The 17930-nt window shown below is 44.6% G+C and overlaps 2 protein-coding genes across 6 annotated transcripts; both read left to right on the top strand.

The window, feature by feature from the left end:
• Positions 1-3: 3 nt before the first annotated feature.
• On the top strand, positions 4-6131 carry LOC125561884. 5 transcript variants are annotated; one of them, XM_048726633.1, is made up of 3 exons: positions 6-2990; positions 3120-4417; positions 5542-6131. In XM_048726633.1, exons 1-2 carry the CDS (start codon positions 2540-2542, stop codon positions 3560-3562), a joined length of 894 nt encoding a protein of 297 aa, XP_048582590.1. In that variant the 5' UTR covers positions 6-2539; the 3' UTR covers positions 3563-4417; positions 5542-6131. The 5 variants fall into 5 exon arrangements, with proteins under 5 accessions (XP_048582591.1, XP_048582590.1, XP_048582589.1 ...); XM_048726634.1 differs by lacking the exon at positions 3120-4417 and having other exon boundaries at positions 4-2990; XM_048726632.1 differs by having other exon boundaries at positions 8-4417.
• Positions 6132-8229: 2098 nt separating this feature from the next.
• On the top strand, positions 8230-13125 carry LOC116617843 (kelch-like protein 5). The gene has a single exon (XM_032380899.2). It carries the CDS (start codon positions 9355-9357, stop codon positions 10621-10623), a length of 1269 nt encoding a protein of 422 aa, XP_032236790.1. The 5' UTR covers positions 8230-9354; the 3' UTR covers positions 10624-13125.
• The last annotated feature ends 4805 nt before the right edge of the window (positions 13126-17930 follow it).

The following is a 17930-nucleotide window of genomic DNA, read 5'->3' as shown; positions in this document are numbered from 1 at the left end:
CAGTCACCAGTCAATCTCTGTGTGAGTTTTGATCATTTTACCTTCGCTCCCCAATAATCTTGTTTTGTTTAAAAAAAAAACAAACAATATCGACATCGTTCAAGGTGGTGGTACCTCAAATAGCCTACCAGCGAAGAATGGGGCAGCTGCCTCGAGAGTCGGGATTTTAGGGGCAGCCATTTGATATCCAAAGGGAAGTTAATTGTTTTTCATTATTCATTTTGCTTGCTTGATTCTATATTTTTCTGGTAAGTTGCTTTAAGCCAAGGCTTTTTGATCGAATTTTATTTTATTTTAATTTCGTTATCGACCCGCCCCGATATACTGCTGGGGAGAAAAAACACGCCCGGACCTGCAGTCGACATCGTTATATCGAGATCATTTTCCATATATTTTATTATTGATGGGACCTCGTCCTCGGGGACCCAGGGCGTCGCGGAGATCGGGCACACAGGGAGCGTGCAAAGAAGGAGTGAAAGACTTCTTTTACTCCTCTTTCTTTCTCGGCGCACTCCGCGAGGCCCTGGGTCCCCGAGGATGGTGGGACCTGAAATCGATATCGAGAGTATCTCAACGTTATATCGAGTATTGCTTACATCTAGTCCACTGTACAGTTACTTTGAGGCAAAGCCCCGGTACCTGCTAAGTTCTTCAGACTCTTCCTGGCAGAGTTTTCCTTTCCCTGGAACAATTTCCATCTGACCTGGTGGGAAATTTTCCTCCGAATGAAAATATACTTTTTTTATACTTGGTATCTAGTTAATTAAACTCTCTTTTAACTTTCCAGGAAACATCCCTTGTACGCTATTGGCGAATCAGATAAAAGACTCTCGAGCTATAATACCATGATTAATTTGTTCATTTAATATTGTTTATTAGCTTCTAAGTGCTCGTTGTCACAAACAGAATTGTTAGACTTTTGCAAAAGATAAATTTCGTCCGTGGGTGGACTTGAACAGCTGAACGCGCTAACCGATTGCGCCACACACTCATTGGTTTCTGTGCAGTATCAAAACAGCCCTCTATCACTGACCTGGGGCTCGTTTCTCGAAACACCCGAGAATTCTCGGGCCCGAAAACGATTTATTTCTTAAATTTGAAAAGCTGGCTAATTTCTATAAAATTTATGGTATCTAAATGTGTTGAAATATCGTCAAACATCGTAGTTTACCACTTTACCACCAAGATTCATGTAAAGGATGATTCTCTTTGTATATTTTAATCTTCCCCGAACTTCTCGTGCCCGAAATTCACATGGCTTAAATATTAATGCTGTGTTTACACTTGAGCGTCCAACCTAGGTTGAATAACTACCCAACCTAGGTTAGATTTGAAGTGTGTCGCTCGAAATAGCCACATGTGCCGGCAATTACAAAGGATCCGCGACCTAGGTTCGGTTGAGCTCAACCATTCCAGGAGGCATGGTTGAGCGTACTCAACCGAGGTTACAGGCAAATCTGTTGACAGTTCTTGTCAGCTATCGCTTTCCGATTTCAGTCATTACTAAATAGTCATGAGATTACCACATGTTTTTTAGATCTGCGCATTTTGCTGGACATTTTACACAATACTTTAAACAAACTTGTTTTCAAGTGAAAGGACTGCGAATCCCTAACGTACTAGCACAAAATACTCAACGAAAACGACAAACATAAGAGAAAACATCAGGCAAGACGGCCAGAAAAATCACAATAATCGCAGCAGCAATTTGACCTCAGAATTCAAATTGATAACACCGGGGCTGTTCCAGCTGAATGATCAACCGAGGTTAAGTTTTCAAGTGTAAAAACATTTCTCCTAACCGGGGTTCAGTTAACCACAAACTGAACCTAGGTTGACGCTCAAGTGTAAACACAGCATAAGAAAGTTCTCGGGACCTCTCAGTCACCCGAGACTTTTCGGGTAACTTTTAACGGGTAACTTCGGTAACTTTTTATGTTCAGCAAAACTTCAAAAATAGCCCTATTGAGCGCAATCATTTGGAATACGAACCAAAGGAAGCCTCAAACTGTTTTAAAACATAAAAGCTAAACACAAACGCTCACAGCTAAACACAAACTCTCACGGCTAAACACAAACACTCACGGCTAAACACAAACACTCACGGCTAAACACAAATGCTCACGGCTAAACACAAACTCTCACGGCTAAACACAAACGCTCACGGCTAAACACAAACTCTCACGGCTAAACACAATCGCTCACGGCTAAACACAAACTCTCACGGCTAAACACGAACTCTCACGGCTAAACACAAACTCTCACGGCTAAGCACAAACGCTCACGGCTAAACACAATCGCTCACGGCTAAACACAAAATCTCACGGCTAAACACAAACCCTCATAAAGGTTCATATGTCGAGTAAATGTACCCCCCTTTAGGCACCTAGCTTAAAGGGATTAATTGCTCAAGCCAGCATATTGTATTTCAGTTATCTCTAGTCTTGATTGCTAGCACACGTTCACAGCTTCACTCTATAATTCTTTGTTCTTTTCAACGTTTATATATCAAGCTCATATTGTTTTTTCCACTGTTACGATGCCGCGAGAAAAGAAATGTCCAGGCTGCAAGAAGCCAGTAAATGATCATGATTTTGGCGTGCCAGGGAAACATTGTGACGGTCCTGGGGGCGTTCCCGAAATTCGGGGCAATTCTACTACACGGAACGACGAACTGTTGAATTCGCTCGCCGCCGCTGTTCAAACTCTCACGGCCGAGGTTCAAAGTTTGAAGGCCGATCATGCTAGCAGTCGTCAGTCCCATTCCTTGCCGCCCTCCGACGTTGCTTCGTCGTCGCGATCTTCTAAAGATGTATCGCCGCGCCGTGCGACGACGGTTACTTTGCCCGAGCTTAGAGCCATGGATGACTTGGCCGACGCGGCGGATCGACGTGTGGCTCATGTTCTGCCCATTGCATCCAGTGAGTCCGATGAGGAAGCTGATATGGGTGCGCTGGCTTCCTCTCCGTTACGGAAGCCAAATAAAGCTGGTAAGTTGAAGTCTGGCAAGGAAGACCGTCCAACTTCAGAAGTTGTAGTTAAACAGTTGTGGCCGCAACGTTTTCTTTCCTTGACTCGTGCTAGTCAGGAGATTACTTACGAACGTCTTACCATGGCAGAATTCGTGGCGGGGTATGCACAGATTCTACAATTACGAGAGATCAGTTCGTTCGAGCGCGCCGAACGACACAAACATTTGGTAACGCTGATGTACCACGCACAGCTATACGAATGGGAGGCGGTGCTTGCCTTCCATGGAGCGGTTTTGCTTGAAATCGAACGTGGCTTATTGAAGTGGGGTGATTCCTTTTCCCACCTCGAAAGCAGAACCCTCCATGGTCAGCTACTTTCACCGCCGAAAAAGCAGTCTTACAGTTCAGGGCCGACATTGTTTTGTAGAGATTATCAACGCGAGAAGTGCATTCATACCAAGGATCATTATGGTTACGTCCGAGGCGAACGTAAATGGGTAAAACATATTTGTGCGGCTTGTTGGGTACAATCGAGAAAACAGGAATCGCATAGAGAGGATTCATCTGATTGTCCGCTTTCAGGGGAATAAAAAAAAACTGATAAACTTCGCCCTTGGTCAAGACATTGGGGGCGTTCCTTCCGTTACTGTTGCTTCATTTCCGGATATGTCGTTTTGTGCTTTGAATGCTGATGCTTGCTCCCAGCCGCTAAAGGCTGCAGTTCCTGACTGTCGTGGCTTTTCCACGGGCGCTGATTATATTCATGATGTGTGTTTTCCTCAGCCGGTGGAGGCTGGTGTTCTAGACTGTCGTGGTTTTTCCACGGCCTTTCCTCGTGACTCTCAGCAGGCGAATGATTTTTATTTGTACGCACATGAGTTAGTTTTTCGTTCTGGTCGCCCGAACTTTGTGGTTTCTCGCCTGCCCGTTCCAAGTTCCCTAAAGGTCAATACTTGGAGGACTTTGTTGTATGATTATGACGACCAAATGATTTGTGATTTCCTGGAGTTTGGTTGGCCGGTGGGTTTCACTGGCGATACTGTTCCTATTTTTGATGCTCGCACTCACCGGGGTGCGCTCAATTTTGCGACTCAAGTTTCAGAGCATTTACAACGTGAAGTCTCGCTTGGTCGTGTCGCTGGGCCGTTTACGGATCCTCCCTTCGGGGGTGGATTTGTTACTTCACCGTTGAACACGGTTCCCAAGCGAGATTCTGAAGAACGTAGGGTAATTGTGGACTTGAGCTGGCCTAAGGGCGGTTCAGTAAATGATGGTATTCCGTGTGATAGTTTTCTGGGAGATCCGTTCGTGACTTGTTATCCCACTATAGATGACATTGTGGAAGCGATCGTGCAGTTTGGCCCGGGTTGTTTTCTCTATAAGCGGGATCTGCGGCAGGCGTATAGGCAGTTTCCTGTGGATCCCGGCGATTACCGTTTACTTGGGTATATTTGGAATGGACATTATTACTTTGAAACTGTTTTAACTATGGGGTTACGCTCTGCTGCTCAGGCATGTCAGCGCGCCACCTTAGCGGTAGCTTGGATTCATCGACAGCAAGGAAAAGTTTTATTTAATTATTTGGATGATTTCATTGGGGTTTCTGAGGCTAGCTCTGCGACTTCCGATTTTGAGCAGTTGGGGACTCTTCTCTCCTCTCTGGGACTGATCGAATCTGTTTCCAAAGCTTGTCCGCCTTCATCGCTTATGCTGTGTTTGGGAGTGATGGTAGACACGAATTCATTTACGTTGTCAGTTAGTCCTGAGCGGCTAGCGGAGTTAGAGCTTCTCTTACATGATTGGAGGAACCGCAAAACTGCTCGCAAACGGGAGTTACAATCCCTAGTTGGCAAACTTGTGTTTGTTTCAAAGTGTGTTCGTCAGAGTCGGGTGTTTATCTCGCGCTTATTAAGTCTGCTACGAACAGTTCAATACAATCATCTTCACGTTAATTTAACCGCGGAATTTCGCAAGGATATTATTTGGTGGTGTCATTTCCTGCGGGAATACAACGGAGTATCTATGATTAAAACTACCTCTTGGAGTTCTCCGGGGGAAGTTTTTTCTACAGACGCTTGCCTGGTTGGTTGTGGAGGCGTTTGTGACAATGAATATTTCCACGCTTCATTTCCGGATGTGGTTGTTGCTCAGTCCCTCGATATAAATTGTTTGGAACTTCTCACTATTGTGGTGGCGCTTAAGTTGTGGGGTCAACGGTGGACGGGACTCCGTTTAACCGTGCGCTGTGACAATCAGGTTGCTGTCACGGTATTGAATTCTGGTAGAACTCGCCATCCCTTCCTGAATTCCTGTCTTCGCGAGATTTGTTATTTGTCAGCGAGTTATGATTTTGAGATCAGAGCGGTTCACCTACCGTCTGTGTTGAATTGTGATTCAGATTTGCTTTCAAGATGGGGCTCCGTTGCCTCCACTGTTAAGGAACGATTCCTGGAGAGCGCTCGTTGCGCCAATTGTAGGGGTGTTACAATCTCATCGGACCATTTCACATTCACGACTCCTTGGTAATTCGCCTTCCAGTCGTAACTTATTCGCTCGCTCTTTCTTGCAGATTCCTCGGCTTTGGCCTCTCTGCAAAAGGATCTACGACAGACATTACAAGCTGCTTATAGCACAGGGACATATAGTAATTTAAAGACTCAATTTAAGGCCTTTTTTCTATTTTGCTTATATTTTGACTTGACTCCATTACCAGCAGACATAGATACGGTCTGTCTTTATGTACAGTTTTTAAGTCGTTCGATTGCACCACCTTCGATTCGTAATTATTTAAGTGGGGTCAAGTTATTACATCTTTTCGCCGGTTATGACTATGCATTTACTAAGGATTTTAGTTTATCCCTAGCCCTGCGGGGAGTTTCCCGTAGGATACCACATGTACCTCAGAGGGCTCCACCGGTAACTCCTAGCCTTTTATTGCTAGTTGCGCGAACAGTAGATTGTATTGCGCATTTCTCTTTGCATTTTTTCTTATGGCGCGTATAGCTAATATCGTACCGCTTTCTATTAAGGCATTTAATCCTACCCGCGATCTCACACGGGGTGATGTTTTGTGTAACGAACACGGGCTTATCGTCACGTTTAAGCATACAAAAACTATTCAGTTCGGTCAGCGTCGATTACACATTCCTCTGTTACGTATTCCAGGCTCGTTATTATGTCCGGTCGCTGCCTATAACAACATGATTCGCCTGGTACCCGCTTCTGCACGCAAACCGCTGTTTTTATTGCTTGGTCATTCAGGCCCGTTTGCTTTGACGAAGTCCCGTTTTGTTACCGAATTTCGTCTGGCGCTTTGCTCAGTGGGGGTTACTCATGCTGACTCATATCGGGGTCACTCATTTCGACGCGGCTGTGCCTCTTGGGCGTTTAACCACGGAGTACCAGGGGAATTGATACAGTTGTATGGTGATTGGGCTAGTGACTCTTACAAATTGTATTTAGAATTTAGTAATCAATCAAAATTGGCGCTTGCTTCCCAGCTACGTGCTTCCATTCTGCACTGTTTTGTTGTTTGGCCGGTGGTTTGGTGGCAGAGAGGTTTATTATTATTATTTTAGTTTTTCATTTATCAGTTTGTAGTGATTTTATAATAAACTTCTCTTATGCCAAACACAAAACAGTGTCAGTGGTTTATGTTGGGTTGAGGAATTTACCCCCCTTTGGGCACCTAGCTTAAAGGGATTAATTGCTCAAGCCAGCATATTGTATTTCAGTTATCTCTAGTCTTGATTGCTAGCACACGTTCACAGCTTCACTCTATAATTCTTTGTTCTTTTCAACGTTTATATATCAAGCTCATATTTTTCCCGCCCTCCCACCCTGGGCTTTGTGTGAAGGGTGGCAGAGAGGTTTATTATTATTATTTTAGTTTTTCATTTATCAGTTTGTAGTGATTTTATAATAAACTTCTCTTATGCCAAACACAAAACAGTGTCAGTGGTTTATGTTGGGTTGAGGAATTTATAACTCGTTGCTGAAACTTTAAAACGTCAGGAATAGAAGCTGACAAGTTAATCCTTAATTGACAGACAAACGCGCTACTCCGGAATCTGTAAATCGGGAACTTACAGTTTAGATCATTTGCGTCTCGTCATGTACTTGGCAATGGAGAAAGAAGAGGGAGAAGAAGAAGAGGAAAGTTATTAAAATAGGCCCCTAAGACGTGCATGTAGCTACTGCAGCAAGTATTTACAACTGTAATGTTATTATATATCTCTGGGTTATTTCTTAGTATAATCATACTATAAAAAGTATTGATGAACGGTAGACTCCCAAGGATTAAAAAAAAAAAGGAAAAAAAAAGAAAAAAATTCAGTGGGGAGGACTCTAAACGTGGCCTTATCGAACCTAAGGACTCCGATCACTGACCTAAGCCACTTAGCCACGAAGCCAACACCATAAAATCGGATTCTTAAAATAATTTTATTAGTGTTTGTATTGAGCTGTTCGAAAAGACACGTCGAGCATGTCGAATTCCAGTTACTTTTTCTTTCACAAAGATGAAATACCTGCTACAATTGATCACATAACCGTTGTACAATAAGTTATGTATTTTGCATAATAATATAAAAAGTGCCAAATTTCGCGGGGGGGGGGCATGTTTTTGTACGAAATAATATGTTTGAACCTACAGATAACCTCAAAAAAGCTTTGCAACTTGATTTAATGTCAAAAGGAATCGGATACGGGCGAAAAAACATGAGCTTAAAATACTCGAAATGACCAAATGAGAGCGTGTTTACATGAGCTCGTGTGTTTCGGCACGTATTGCAAACTCTTTATAAATCAATAACTTGACGTAAAGTTTGAACGATCATAACTCAGAATGTGAATGGAATGCAGCCGCGTTCGAGTTTATCAAACCAAGCTGCCATAGAAGCGAATATGTAAGAATTGTTTAACAAACTTCAAAATCTTATGATTATTTACATATTTTCTTCTTTTTAAAGTGATTCTAGGCTGGCGCTTCGTAACGATCATATCCCGAAGTGTATCCGAAGTCAAATTTTCCCAGCAAACCCCGCGGCAAATCTTTTTTTTCTTCGACGTGATGACATAGTAGCTACTCGCACATGCGCAGTAGCTACAAAAAGAAATGAGAAAATAAGGAAAAAAGCACGGAATAAGAAAGAAATATAGGAAGAAGAAAAAAGTTGCAAAAGAAAAAGAGAAAAGAAATAAGAAAAAGAATTTAAATAATATAAGAAAGAAAAGGAAATTGGGACTTGTTTATTTTTTACCTTAAAATCAGGAAAAACAACTATTTGATTGTTCTTGGGAAAATCAAATGATATTACCCCTAGAAGTGACCAGAATTCATCAAATGAAAATCAAATGATATTACCCCGAGAAGTGACCAGAATTCATCAAATGATATTACCCCGAGAAGTGACCAGAATTCATCAAATGAAAATCAAATGATATTACCCCGAGAAGTGACCAGAATTCATCAAATGAAAATCAAATGATATTACCAGGAGAAGTGACCAGAATTCGTCAAATGAAAATCAAATGATATTACCCCGAGAAGTGACCAGAATACATCAAATGACAATCAAATAATATTACCCCGAGAAGCGACCATAGAATTCATCCGTGGAGAACCTGTGCAATAACTCTATAGGCATTATTGTCAAAAGTTCTTAAAATTGCACTTCGTTGTAATAATGGGGATTATTTTCTCCTGTTAAAATACTGCATGAATTATTAATGAATAAACGGAGATATACATTTTAAAGGTTTTTTAGACTTTCCAAATTCAGCATCATTATATAAAATTTTGATCAATATACTAGATTTCAAGCATACATATATTTGCAAAACGCAGACTACAAGACACAGACTGTAAGAAATGAAGACAAGTGGCATGGTTTGGTTTATTTTTATGTAAATCAAACCGTGGTTATATGGCAATTGAAATACATGCAGCTCGTCGGTTGGGGATCCTTCCTGCGATAAAAAAGGCCTTCTGGAATATTCTTCTGTCTTTATTCGACGAAGCAAGCATTGTTAAGTAAATAAAGCCAGTTTTTCAAGGCTAGAAATCTTAGGTGGAATACGGAATATCGGTAACTAAGCGACTCGAACAACGAGAAAACTTGCAACTTTATGCAGATGTGATTTTTTTTTTGGCAAACTTTATGTTTACAATAGAAAGCCGTACGCCTGATTGCAGATAGCGGAAATGTTTTAATTTAATGTTACGATAATTTAATGTTACGGTTAATGTGGTGACGAGTTATCGTTAAAAGAACCTTAATTAGCTGCACAACAAGTTCTCACCAAAACGGCAAGTTTCAATACAAGGATTGTTATTATTTTTATCAACCATAGAAGTATTTTTAGGCTGAATTGCGTTTAAATGGAGCCAGTATTAAGAGAGTGGCTTTCAAACTGTTGCTCGCTACCAAAAGAGATCAAAGCGAAACTTGAACAGATGATTGACGCGAGAAAGGAGCCCAAAATCCGCTGGGAGAAGAGACTTGGATCAGTGATAGATCTGAACGACCCAGCGCTGACAAAACTTGAAGAGGAGTTCGAGAATCCGAAAGCTGAGCCCGACCTTGAAAAGCTTGCAGCTCTCCAGGAGAGAATTCTAAAAGTTTTGAGCCAGGTAAAGGCTATTCCGGCAGAGGTAAAGGATAAAATCGAGACAAAGTTTAAACGCCATAATAATGAAATCGAATACTGCGAGTCATTGGAGAGTGTTTATTACAATGGCGAAGATTACGAGTCAAGCTATGACATTATCGAGTTAAGAGAATTTATTTTTTTGATCGGAGGATCCGAGGATGGACAAGGAAACGAACCTGTTAATACAGTCCAAGCCTATGATTGCACAAACAAGACCTGGGAAACGCTCCCACCGCTACCTGCGAGAACAACCGCCTGCTCTGCTGCAACAATCACTGGGATTCCGGCGATTGTTGTTCTCGGAGGTTACGGTGGATGGAAAGCACTTAACACCGTACAAGTGTTTGATTTCGTAACTAGACGGTGGAGCGTTATTCAGTACATGCGCAAGCGGCGTTGGGGGGCATTCGCGATGGGTACGGAGCACGGGGTCGTGGTTGCCGGAGGGTGTGATCAGGGTAGTGTCTTGAGAAGTGCGGAGCTGTACAGCGTGCGCCGTAAAACATGGTACACCCTCCCATCCATGAAAACGCCAAGGTGCAACTTCGCAGGGGCGCTCATAGGACGCAAACTGATCGTGGCGGGGGGAGGGGATGGGTTCTACTTTAACAGCGCTTTGAGATCTGTGGAGATCTTCGACGGGGATAAAGGGGAGTGGAGGAATCTCCCCCACATGAAGTATAGGAGGTATGGCTGTACTGCTGTGACGAGAGACAGACTCTTCATCGTCCTTGGTGGGTGTGACGAGGAGGGTAAAGATGTCGTCGAGGTGGAGGTGTTTAACGAACAAATGCGTGAATGGTCCGAGATTCCGCCTATTCCGGCATCTGGCTCTCTGTGTCGGGCGACAATAGTGGACAACAAACTGCTAGTGATCAACGCTGACAGCTCTGTACATAAGGCGTTCACATATGACTTTGAGTTACAAAGGTGGGACGAATACATGGATTTACCAAAAGGGCGAAACGCCTTTGCTATAGCAACCATCGGCGTGTAGAATACCAGAATACCATACGCATAGCAGGCGTGTATTTATGTTCTGGGGCATACTGCTCTTAAAGGGATTAGAAGAGTTAAAATTAGTTTTGATTCGTATATTTAATAGCCAGTAGTCATGAGATTAAGAAAACTGGGAAGGGGCACAGTCACACCCTACTGGTGTTTAATTTTAGAAAAAAAAAACAAATGAAGGGGGCCCCCTGTAAACGTTATGGAGAGCTTTAAAATGATTAATCAAACCGGGATTTGGCACAATTTACAGAACAAGGCAAATGTAAAAAAATCTTTTTTATAAATGTTAATCTTTTGTCTCTTTATTATTAGTAATCTGTTGAATATCTTTACTATTATAAGCGTTAGAAACAAAAAATGTTTTCTGATGATGGGGAAGATCAAAGGAATCAAAATCGTCGCCGAGAAAGCATATAATTTATGCCTGGAATAGGATATGCTTTGGAAGCTTATTCAATTACTTGATTTTTGGTCTTCTGAGATGTGTCTGATAATACAAATGAAGATCTAGATTGGTTTGCTTACGTTGAGAAAGGCTAGCAAATACGTATGGAGACGAGAAACAGATCGTTTCGCTATGGAACTAAAATTCCTTTAACGGCATGAGAATTATGAAGAAGCCGCCATGTTAGCTAGTGCTATCTTCAAGAACTTGGTTCTGGGACTTTTGTAATGTGTCATCATAATTTGTTCGCCTGAGAAAGAAATGCAAACACGTGAAACGTGTTCCACAGCTAGACATCGAAGCTGAACTTAATGTTGAAGAATTTGCAAACGAAGGTACTGTGTGTTGGATTTGATTCAATGAGATATTTAATTTTTGAAAATTATGAGCTAAGCTGTTGAAGAATGTTGTAGAAATACTTACAGTGATTACAAATATCTCAAATAATTGTGTTTTTGTTTTCAACGATTAATATAATGGATCCTGCGAAAAAAAAATTTTTTTTTTGTAAAATACCTTATTACAATAAATTTTCGCGACGTCAAAATTTTGCGATTTTGAAATTCGGGACACTTTTTTTCGCACTTTTTTCTATGTTTGTAAAAAAAATAAATCACTATATTTTTGCGATTTCGCGATTTGGGATACTAAAATCAACCGCGGTGATCCTGGTTCCTAAAACTTCTTGGTTCCTAGTCAGTTCCTAGTCAGTTCCTAATCAGTTCCTAATGGTTAAGGGGGAGGGGAGGTTATTTTTAATAACAAAAAAAAAATAGAAATTACCTATTTTCTGTATACAATTGAAATGTACGGCTGGAAATACGCCAACATTATTTTTTTACATCGATTTTTGCGCTATTTAGCGGATAAATGCTAAATTTCTATTTGAGTCATTACTAAGTGCAAAACATTCATAGATAGAAGGAAGGAACAAGGAAAGGTCAACTAACGCTTAGTCCGGTCACGCTCGTAAGCGCCTGGGTACGAGGCAGGGAACTGATTAGGAACTGACTTAGGAACTGATTAGGAACTGATTAGGAACTGACTTAGGAACTGACTAGGAACTGACTAGGAACTGATTAGGAACTGACTTAGGAACTGACTAGGAACTGACTAGGAACTGAGGACTTTGGAACTAGGATCAACGCGGTCTAAAATCAAGCCAAACAAGTGGAATTAAAATGTGCTGTAATCATCAAAACTGAAACAATTTGTAACAAAAAAGGATGCGTGTGTTAAATTTAGTTTCATAAAAATCTATAAATACAAGTCCAACTTAACCCCTAACCGTACTAAATGCAAATTAGACCAAGTTCAAACGTATCATCCATGATCCGTATTCAATGCAAATGCATGGAAATGAAGATAAGACAATTGACTTGATTCATTTGCATGCATTTGCATTGAATACGGCTCATGGATAACACTACGTTTAAACATAGCAGATGACTAATTAGCCAAGCTATTAAGCCCCGTGCAAACTGCGCCAGCACCTGCCATCATTGCTGGCGAATTTTCACTTGACTGACTATAGGACAAAGGAAATGTCAAAATGGGAAATGGCCTTTCTGACATTTCCTTTGTCTGGTGGTCAGTCGAGCAAGAATTCGCTAGCAATGCTGGCAGGTGCTTGCGCAGTTTGCACGGGGCTTTACCATAAATCTTATTAAACGGACAATATTAACCCAAAACTTCTTATGTACTCACTTAATTTTCGCGACACTTAATTTTAGCGAATCTTTTTAAATCGCAAAATTCGCGAAAATATAGTGACGCGAAAATTAACTGTAATAAGGTAAGCTCTACTGTAAGGAACATATCGTCACAAGGTGACGGGTCCTGTTCTGGTAAACATTATAAGCGTAGAACATTAAAACGGGTCCTGTTCTGGTAAACATTATAAGCGTAGAACATTAAAACGGGTCCTGTTCTGGTAAACATCAAAAGCGTAGAACAATCAAACGTTCAAAAAAAAAAAAAAAATTAAAACACATCGTTTTTGTATTGCCTTTACTCAGATACAATAAAACCCGCCAACTCGTACGATCTTTTTGCGGTAATCAACATATATTCCGAAGACCATTGTTCACATAGCGGCGAATATGCTCAATCACGCTTGTGACGTCATAAAACATCATCACCACAGGCCCCCCATGCCGATCCACATACCCCTCCATCAACACTATCGTACGAGTCGTAAACGATACAGCAGTCCGGATTATAGCAAGGTTTAGGAATCGGAAAAGGAAGTCATCATATTCTTGCAGGCCCTTGAATGATTTCTCCAGGGAGGGGTACGGGGTGTAATCGTACACGTTCCGCTTTCCAGAGACTACCCCTGTGAGGATCTTCACGAAGAATTGGCGCTCCCATATTTTGGGTTCAAGATCCAGGTCATCGATGTTAAGTGTTGAGTTCTGAGCGACTTTTACCCCGGCGAGACGCTTGCTGTGAAAGCTGTCTCTCCCTGGGTCATCAGGGTGTTGAGGTCGTGGGTGCTCCAGGTCTTGATATCTTTCACGTGAGACTTCAGGATGGCGAGATATGCCAGGGTATATCTCTCTGGGTCATCAGGGTGTTGAGGTCCTGCGTGCTCCAGGTCTTGACATCTTTCACGTGAGACTTCAGGATGGTGAGATACGCCAGGGTAGTCTCCCTGGGTCGTCAGGGTGTTGAGGTTCTGCGTACTCCAGGTCTTGACATCTTTCACGTGAGACTTCAGGATGGTAAGATACGCCAGGGTAGTCTCCCTGGGTCGTCAGGGTGTTGAGGTCTAGCGTGCTCCAGGTCTTGATATCGTTCACGTGAGACTTCAGGATGGCCAGATATGCCAGGGTATATATCTCTCTGGGTCATCAGGGGGTCGAGGTCCTGCGTGCTCCAGGGTTAACATCTTTCACGTGAGACTTCAGGATGGTGAGATACGCCAGGGTAGTCTCCCTGGGTCGTCAGGGTGTTGAGGTTCTGCGTGCTCCAGGTCTTGATATCTTTCACGTGAGACTTCAGGATGGCGGGATATGCCAGGGTATATCTCTCTGGATCATCAGGGTGTTGAGGTCCTGCGTGCTCCAGGTCTTGACATCTTTCACGTGAGACATCAGGATGGTGAGATACGCCAGGGTAGTCTCCCTGGGTCGTCAGGGTGTTGAGGTTCTGCGTGCTCCAGGTCTTGATATCTTTCACGTGAGACTTCAGGATGGCGAGATATGCCAGGTTATATATCTCTGGGTCGTCAGGGTGTTGAGGTCCTGCGTGCTCCAGGTCTTGACATCTTTCACGTGAGACTTCAGGATGGTGAGATACGCCAGGGTAGTCTCCCTGGGTCATCAGGGTGTTGAGGTCCTGCGTGCTCCAGGGTTAACATCTTTCACGTGAGACTTCAGGATGGTGAGATACGCCAGGGTAGTCTCCCTGGGTCGTCAGGGTGTTGAGGTCCTGCGTGCTCCAGGGTTAACATCTTTCACGTGAGACTTCAGGATGGTGAGATACGCCAGGGTAATCTCCCTGGGTCGTCAGGGTGTTGAGGTTCTGCGTGCTCCAGGTCTTGCTATCTTTCACGTGAGACTTCAGGACGGTGAGATACGCCAGGGTAGTCTCCCTGGGTCGTCAGGGTGTTGAGGTTCTGTGTGCTCCAGGTCTTGATATCTTTCACGTGAGACTTCAGGATGGTCAGATACGCCAGGGTAGTCTCCCTGGGTCATCAGGGTGCTGAGGTCCTGCGTGCTCCAGGGTTAACATCTTTCACGTGAGACTTCAGGATGGTGAGATACGCCAGGGTAGTCTCCCTGGGTCGTCAGGGTGTTGAGGTCCTGCCTGCTCTAGGTCTTGATATCTTTCACGTGAGACTTCAGGATGGTGAGATACGCCAGGGTAGTCTCCCTGGGTCGTCAGGGTGTTGAGGTCCTGCGTGCTCTAGGTCTTGATATCTTTCACGTGAGACTTCAGGATGGTGAGATACGCCAGGGTAGTCTCCCTGGGTCGTCAGGGTGTTGAGGTTCTGCGTGCTCCAGGTCTTGATATCTTTCACGTGAGACTTCAGGATGGTGAGATACGCCAGGGTAGTCTCCCTGGGTCATCAGGGTGTTGAGGTCCTGCGTGCTCCAGGGTTAACATCTTTCACGTGAGACTTCAGGATGGTGAGATACGCCAGGGTAGTCTCCCTGGGTAGTCAGGGTGTTGAGGTTCTGCGTGCTCTAGGTCTTGATATCTTTCACGTGAGACTTCAGTATGGCGAGATATGCCAGGGTAGTCTCCCTGGGTCGTCAGGGTGTTGAGGTTCTGCGTGCTCTAGGTCTTGATATCTTTCACGTGAGACTTCAGGATGGTGAGATACGCCAGGGTAGTCTCCCTGGGTCGTCAGGGTGTTGAGGTTCTGCGTGCTCCAGGTCTTGATATCTTTCACGTGAGACTTCAGGATGGTGAGATACGCCAGGGTAGTCTCCCTGGGTCGTCAGGGTGTTGAGGTTCTGTGTGCTCCAGGTCTTGATATCTTTCACGTGAGACTTCAGGATGGTGAGATACGCCAGGGTAGTCTCCCTGGGTCGTCAGGGTGTTGAGGTTCTGCGTGCTCCAGGTCTTGATATCTTTCACGTGAGACTTCAGGATGGTGAGATACGCCAGGGTAGTCTCCCTGGGTCGTCAGGGTGTTGAGGTTCTGTGTGCTCCAGGTCTTGATATCTTTCACGTGAGACTTCAGGATGGTGAGATACGCCAGGGTAGTCTCCCTGGGTCATCAGGGTGTTGAGGTCCTGCGTGCTCCAGGGTTAACATCTTTCACGTGAGACTTCAGGATGGTGAGATACGCCAGGGTAGTCTCCCTGGGTCGTCAGGGTGTTGAGGTTCTGCGTGCTCTAGGTCTTGATATCTTTCACGTGAGACTTCAGTATGGCGAGATATGCCAGGGTAGTCTCCCTGGGTCGTCAGGGTGTTGAGGTTCTGCGTGCTCTAGGTCTTGATATCTTTCACGTGAGACTTCAGGATGGTGAGATACGCCAGGGTAGTCTCCCTGGGTCGTCAGGGTGTTGAGGTTCTGCGTGCTCCAGGTCTTGATATCTTTCACGTGAGACTTCAGGATGGTGAGATACGCCAGGGTAGTCTCCCTGGGTCGTCAGGGTGTTGAGGTTCTGTGTGCTCCAGGTCTTGATATCTTTCACGTGAGACTTCAGGATGGTGAGATACGCCAGGGTAGTCTCCCTGGGTCGTCAGGGTGTTGAGGTTCTGCGTGCTCCAGGTCTTGATATCTTTCACGTGAGACTTCAGGATGGTGAGATACGCCAGGGTAGTCTCCCTGGGTCATCAGGGTGTTGAGGTCCTGCGTGCTCCAGGGTTAACATCTTTCACGTGAGACTTCAGGATGGTGAGATACGCCAGGGTAGTCTCCCTGGGTCGTCAGGGTGTTGAGGTTCTGCGTGCTCTAGGTCTTGATATCTTTCACGTGAGACTTCAGTATGGCGAGATATGCCAGGGTAGTCTCCCTGGGTCGTCAGGGTGTTGAGGTTCTGCGTGCTCTAGGTCTTGATATCTTTCACGTGAGACTTCAGGATGGTGAGATACGCCAGGGTAGTCTCCCTGGGTCGTCAGGGTGTTGAGGTTCTGCGTGCTCCAGGTCTTGATATCTTTCACGTGAGACTTCAGGATGGTGAGATACGCCAGGGTAGTCTCCCTGGGTCGTCAGGGTGTTGAGGTTCTGTGTGCTCCAGGTCTTGATATCTTTCACAGGAGACTTCAGGATGGTGAGATACGCCAGGGTAGTCTCCCTGGGTCGTCAGGGTGTTGAGGTTCTGCGTGCTCCAGGTCTTGATATCTTTCACGTGAGACTTCAGGATGGTGAGATACGCCAGGGTAGTCTCCCTGGGTCGTCAGGGTGTTGAGGTTCTGTGTGCTCCAGGTCTTGATATCTTTCACGTGAGACTTCAGGATGGTGAGATACGCCAGGGTAGTCTCCCTGGGTCGTCCGGGTGTTGAGGTTCTGCGTGCTCCAGGTCTTGATATCTTTCACGTGAGACTTCAGGATGGTAAGATACGCCAGGGTAGTCTCCCTGGGTCGTCAGGGTGTTGAGGTTCTGCGTGCTCCAGGTCTTGATATCTTTCACGTGAGACTTCAGGATGGTGAGATACGCCAGGGTAGTCTCCCTGGGTCGTCAGGGTGTTGAGGTTCTGTGTGCTCCAGGTCTTGATATCTTTCACGTGAGACTTCAGGATGGTGAGATACGCCAGGGTAGTCTCCCTGGGTCGTCAGGGTGTTGAGGTTCTGCGTGCTCTAGGTCTTGATATCTTTCACGTGAGACTTCAGGATGGCGGGATATGCCAGGGTATATCTCTCTGGATCATCAGGGTGTTGAGGTCCTGCGTGCTCCAGGTCTTGACATCTTTCACGTGAGACTTCAGGATGGTGAGATACGCCAGGGTAGTCTCCCTGGGTCGTCAGGGTGTTGAGGTCCTGCCTGCTCTAGGTCTTGATATCTTTCACGTGAGACTTCAGGATGGTGAGATACGCCAGGGTAGTCTCCCTGGGTCGTCAGGGTGTTGAGGTCCTGCGTGCTCTAGGTCTTGATATCTTTCACGTGAGACTTCAGGATGGTGAGATACGCCAGGGTAGTCTCCCTGGGTCGTCAGGGTGTTGAGGTTCTGCGTGCCCCAGGTCTTGATATCTTTCACGTGAGACTTCAGGATGGTGAGATACGCCAGGGTAGTCTCCCTGGGTCATCAGTGTGTTGAGGTTCTGCGTGCTCCAGGTCTTGATATCTTTCACGTGAGACTTCAGGATGGTGAGATACGCCAGGGTAGTCTCCCTTGGTCATCAGGGTGTTGAGGTCCTGCGTGCTCCAGGGTTAACATCTTTCACGTGA

Source organism: Nematostella vectensis, chromosome 4 (assembly GCF_932526225.1).
Source record: "Nematostella vectensis chromosome 4, jaNemVect1.1, whole genome shotgun sequence".
In the NCBI taxonomy this organism is placed as follows: Eukaryota; Metazoa; Cnidaria; class Anthozoa; order Actiniaria; family Edwardsiidae; genus Nematostella; species Nematostella vectensis.
The sequence above is the reverse complement of the archived record's forward strand: the minus strand, read 5'-3'. Positions and strand labels throughout refer to the sequence as shown.

Excerpts from the sequence above, each read along its gene's own strand:
- LOC125561884 (XM_048726631.1), top strand. The coding sequence starts at position 4,461 with ATGGGGTTACGCTCTGCTGCTCAGGCATGTCAGCGCGCCACCTTAGCG. Across the intron at positions 5,254-5,541 it reads TGTCACGGTATTGAATTCTG|ATTCCTCGGCTTTGGCCTCT; the intron begins GTAGAACTCGCC and ends TCTTTCTTGCAG.
- LOC116617843 (XM_032380899.2), top strand. The coding sequence starts at position 9,355 with ATGGAGCCAGTATTAAGAGAGTGGCTTTCAAACTGTTGCTCGCTACCA.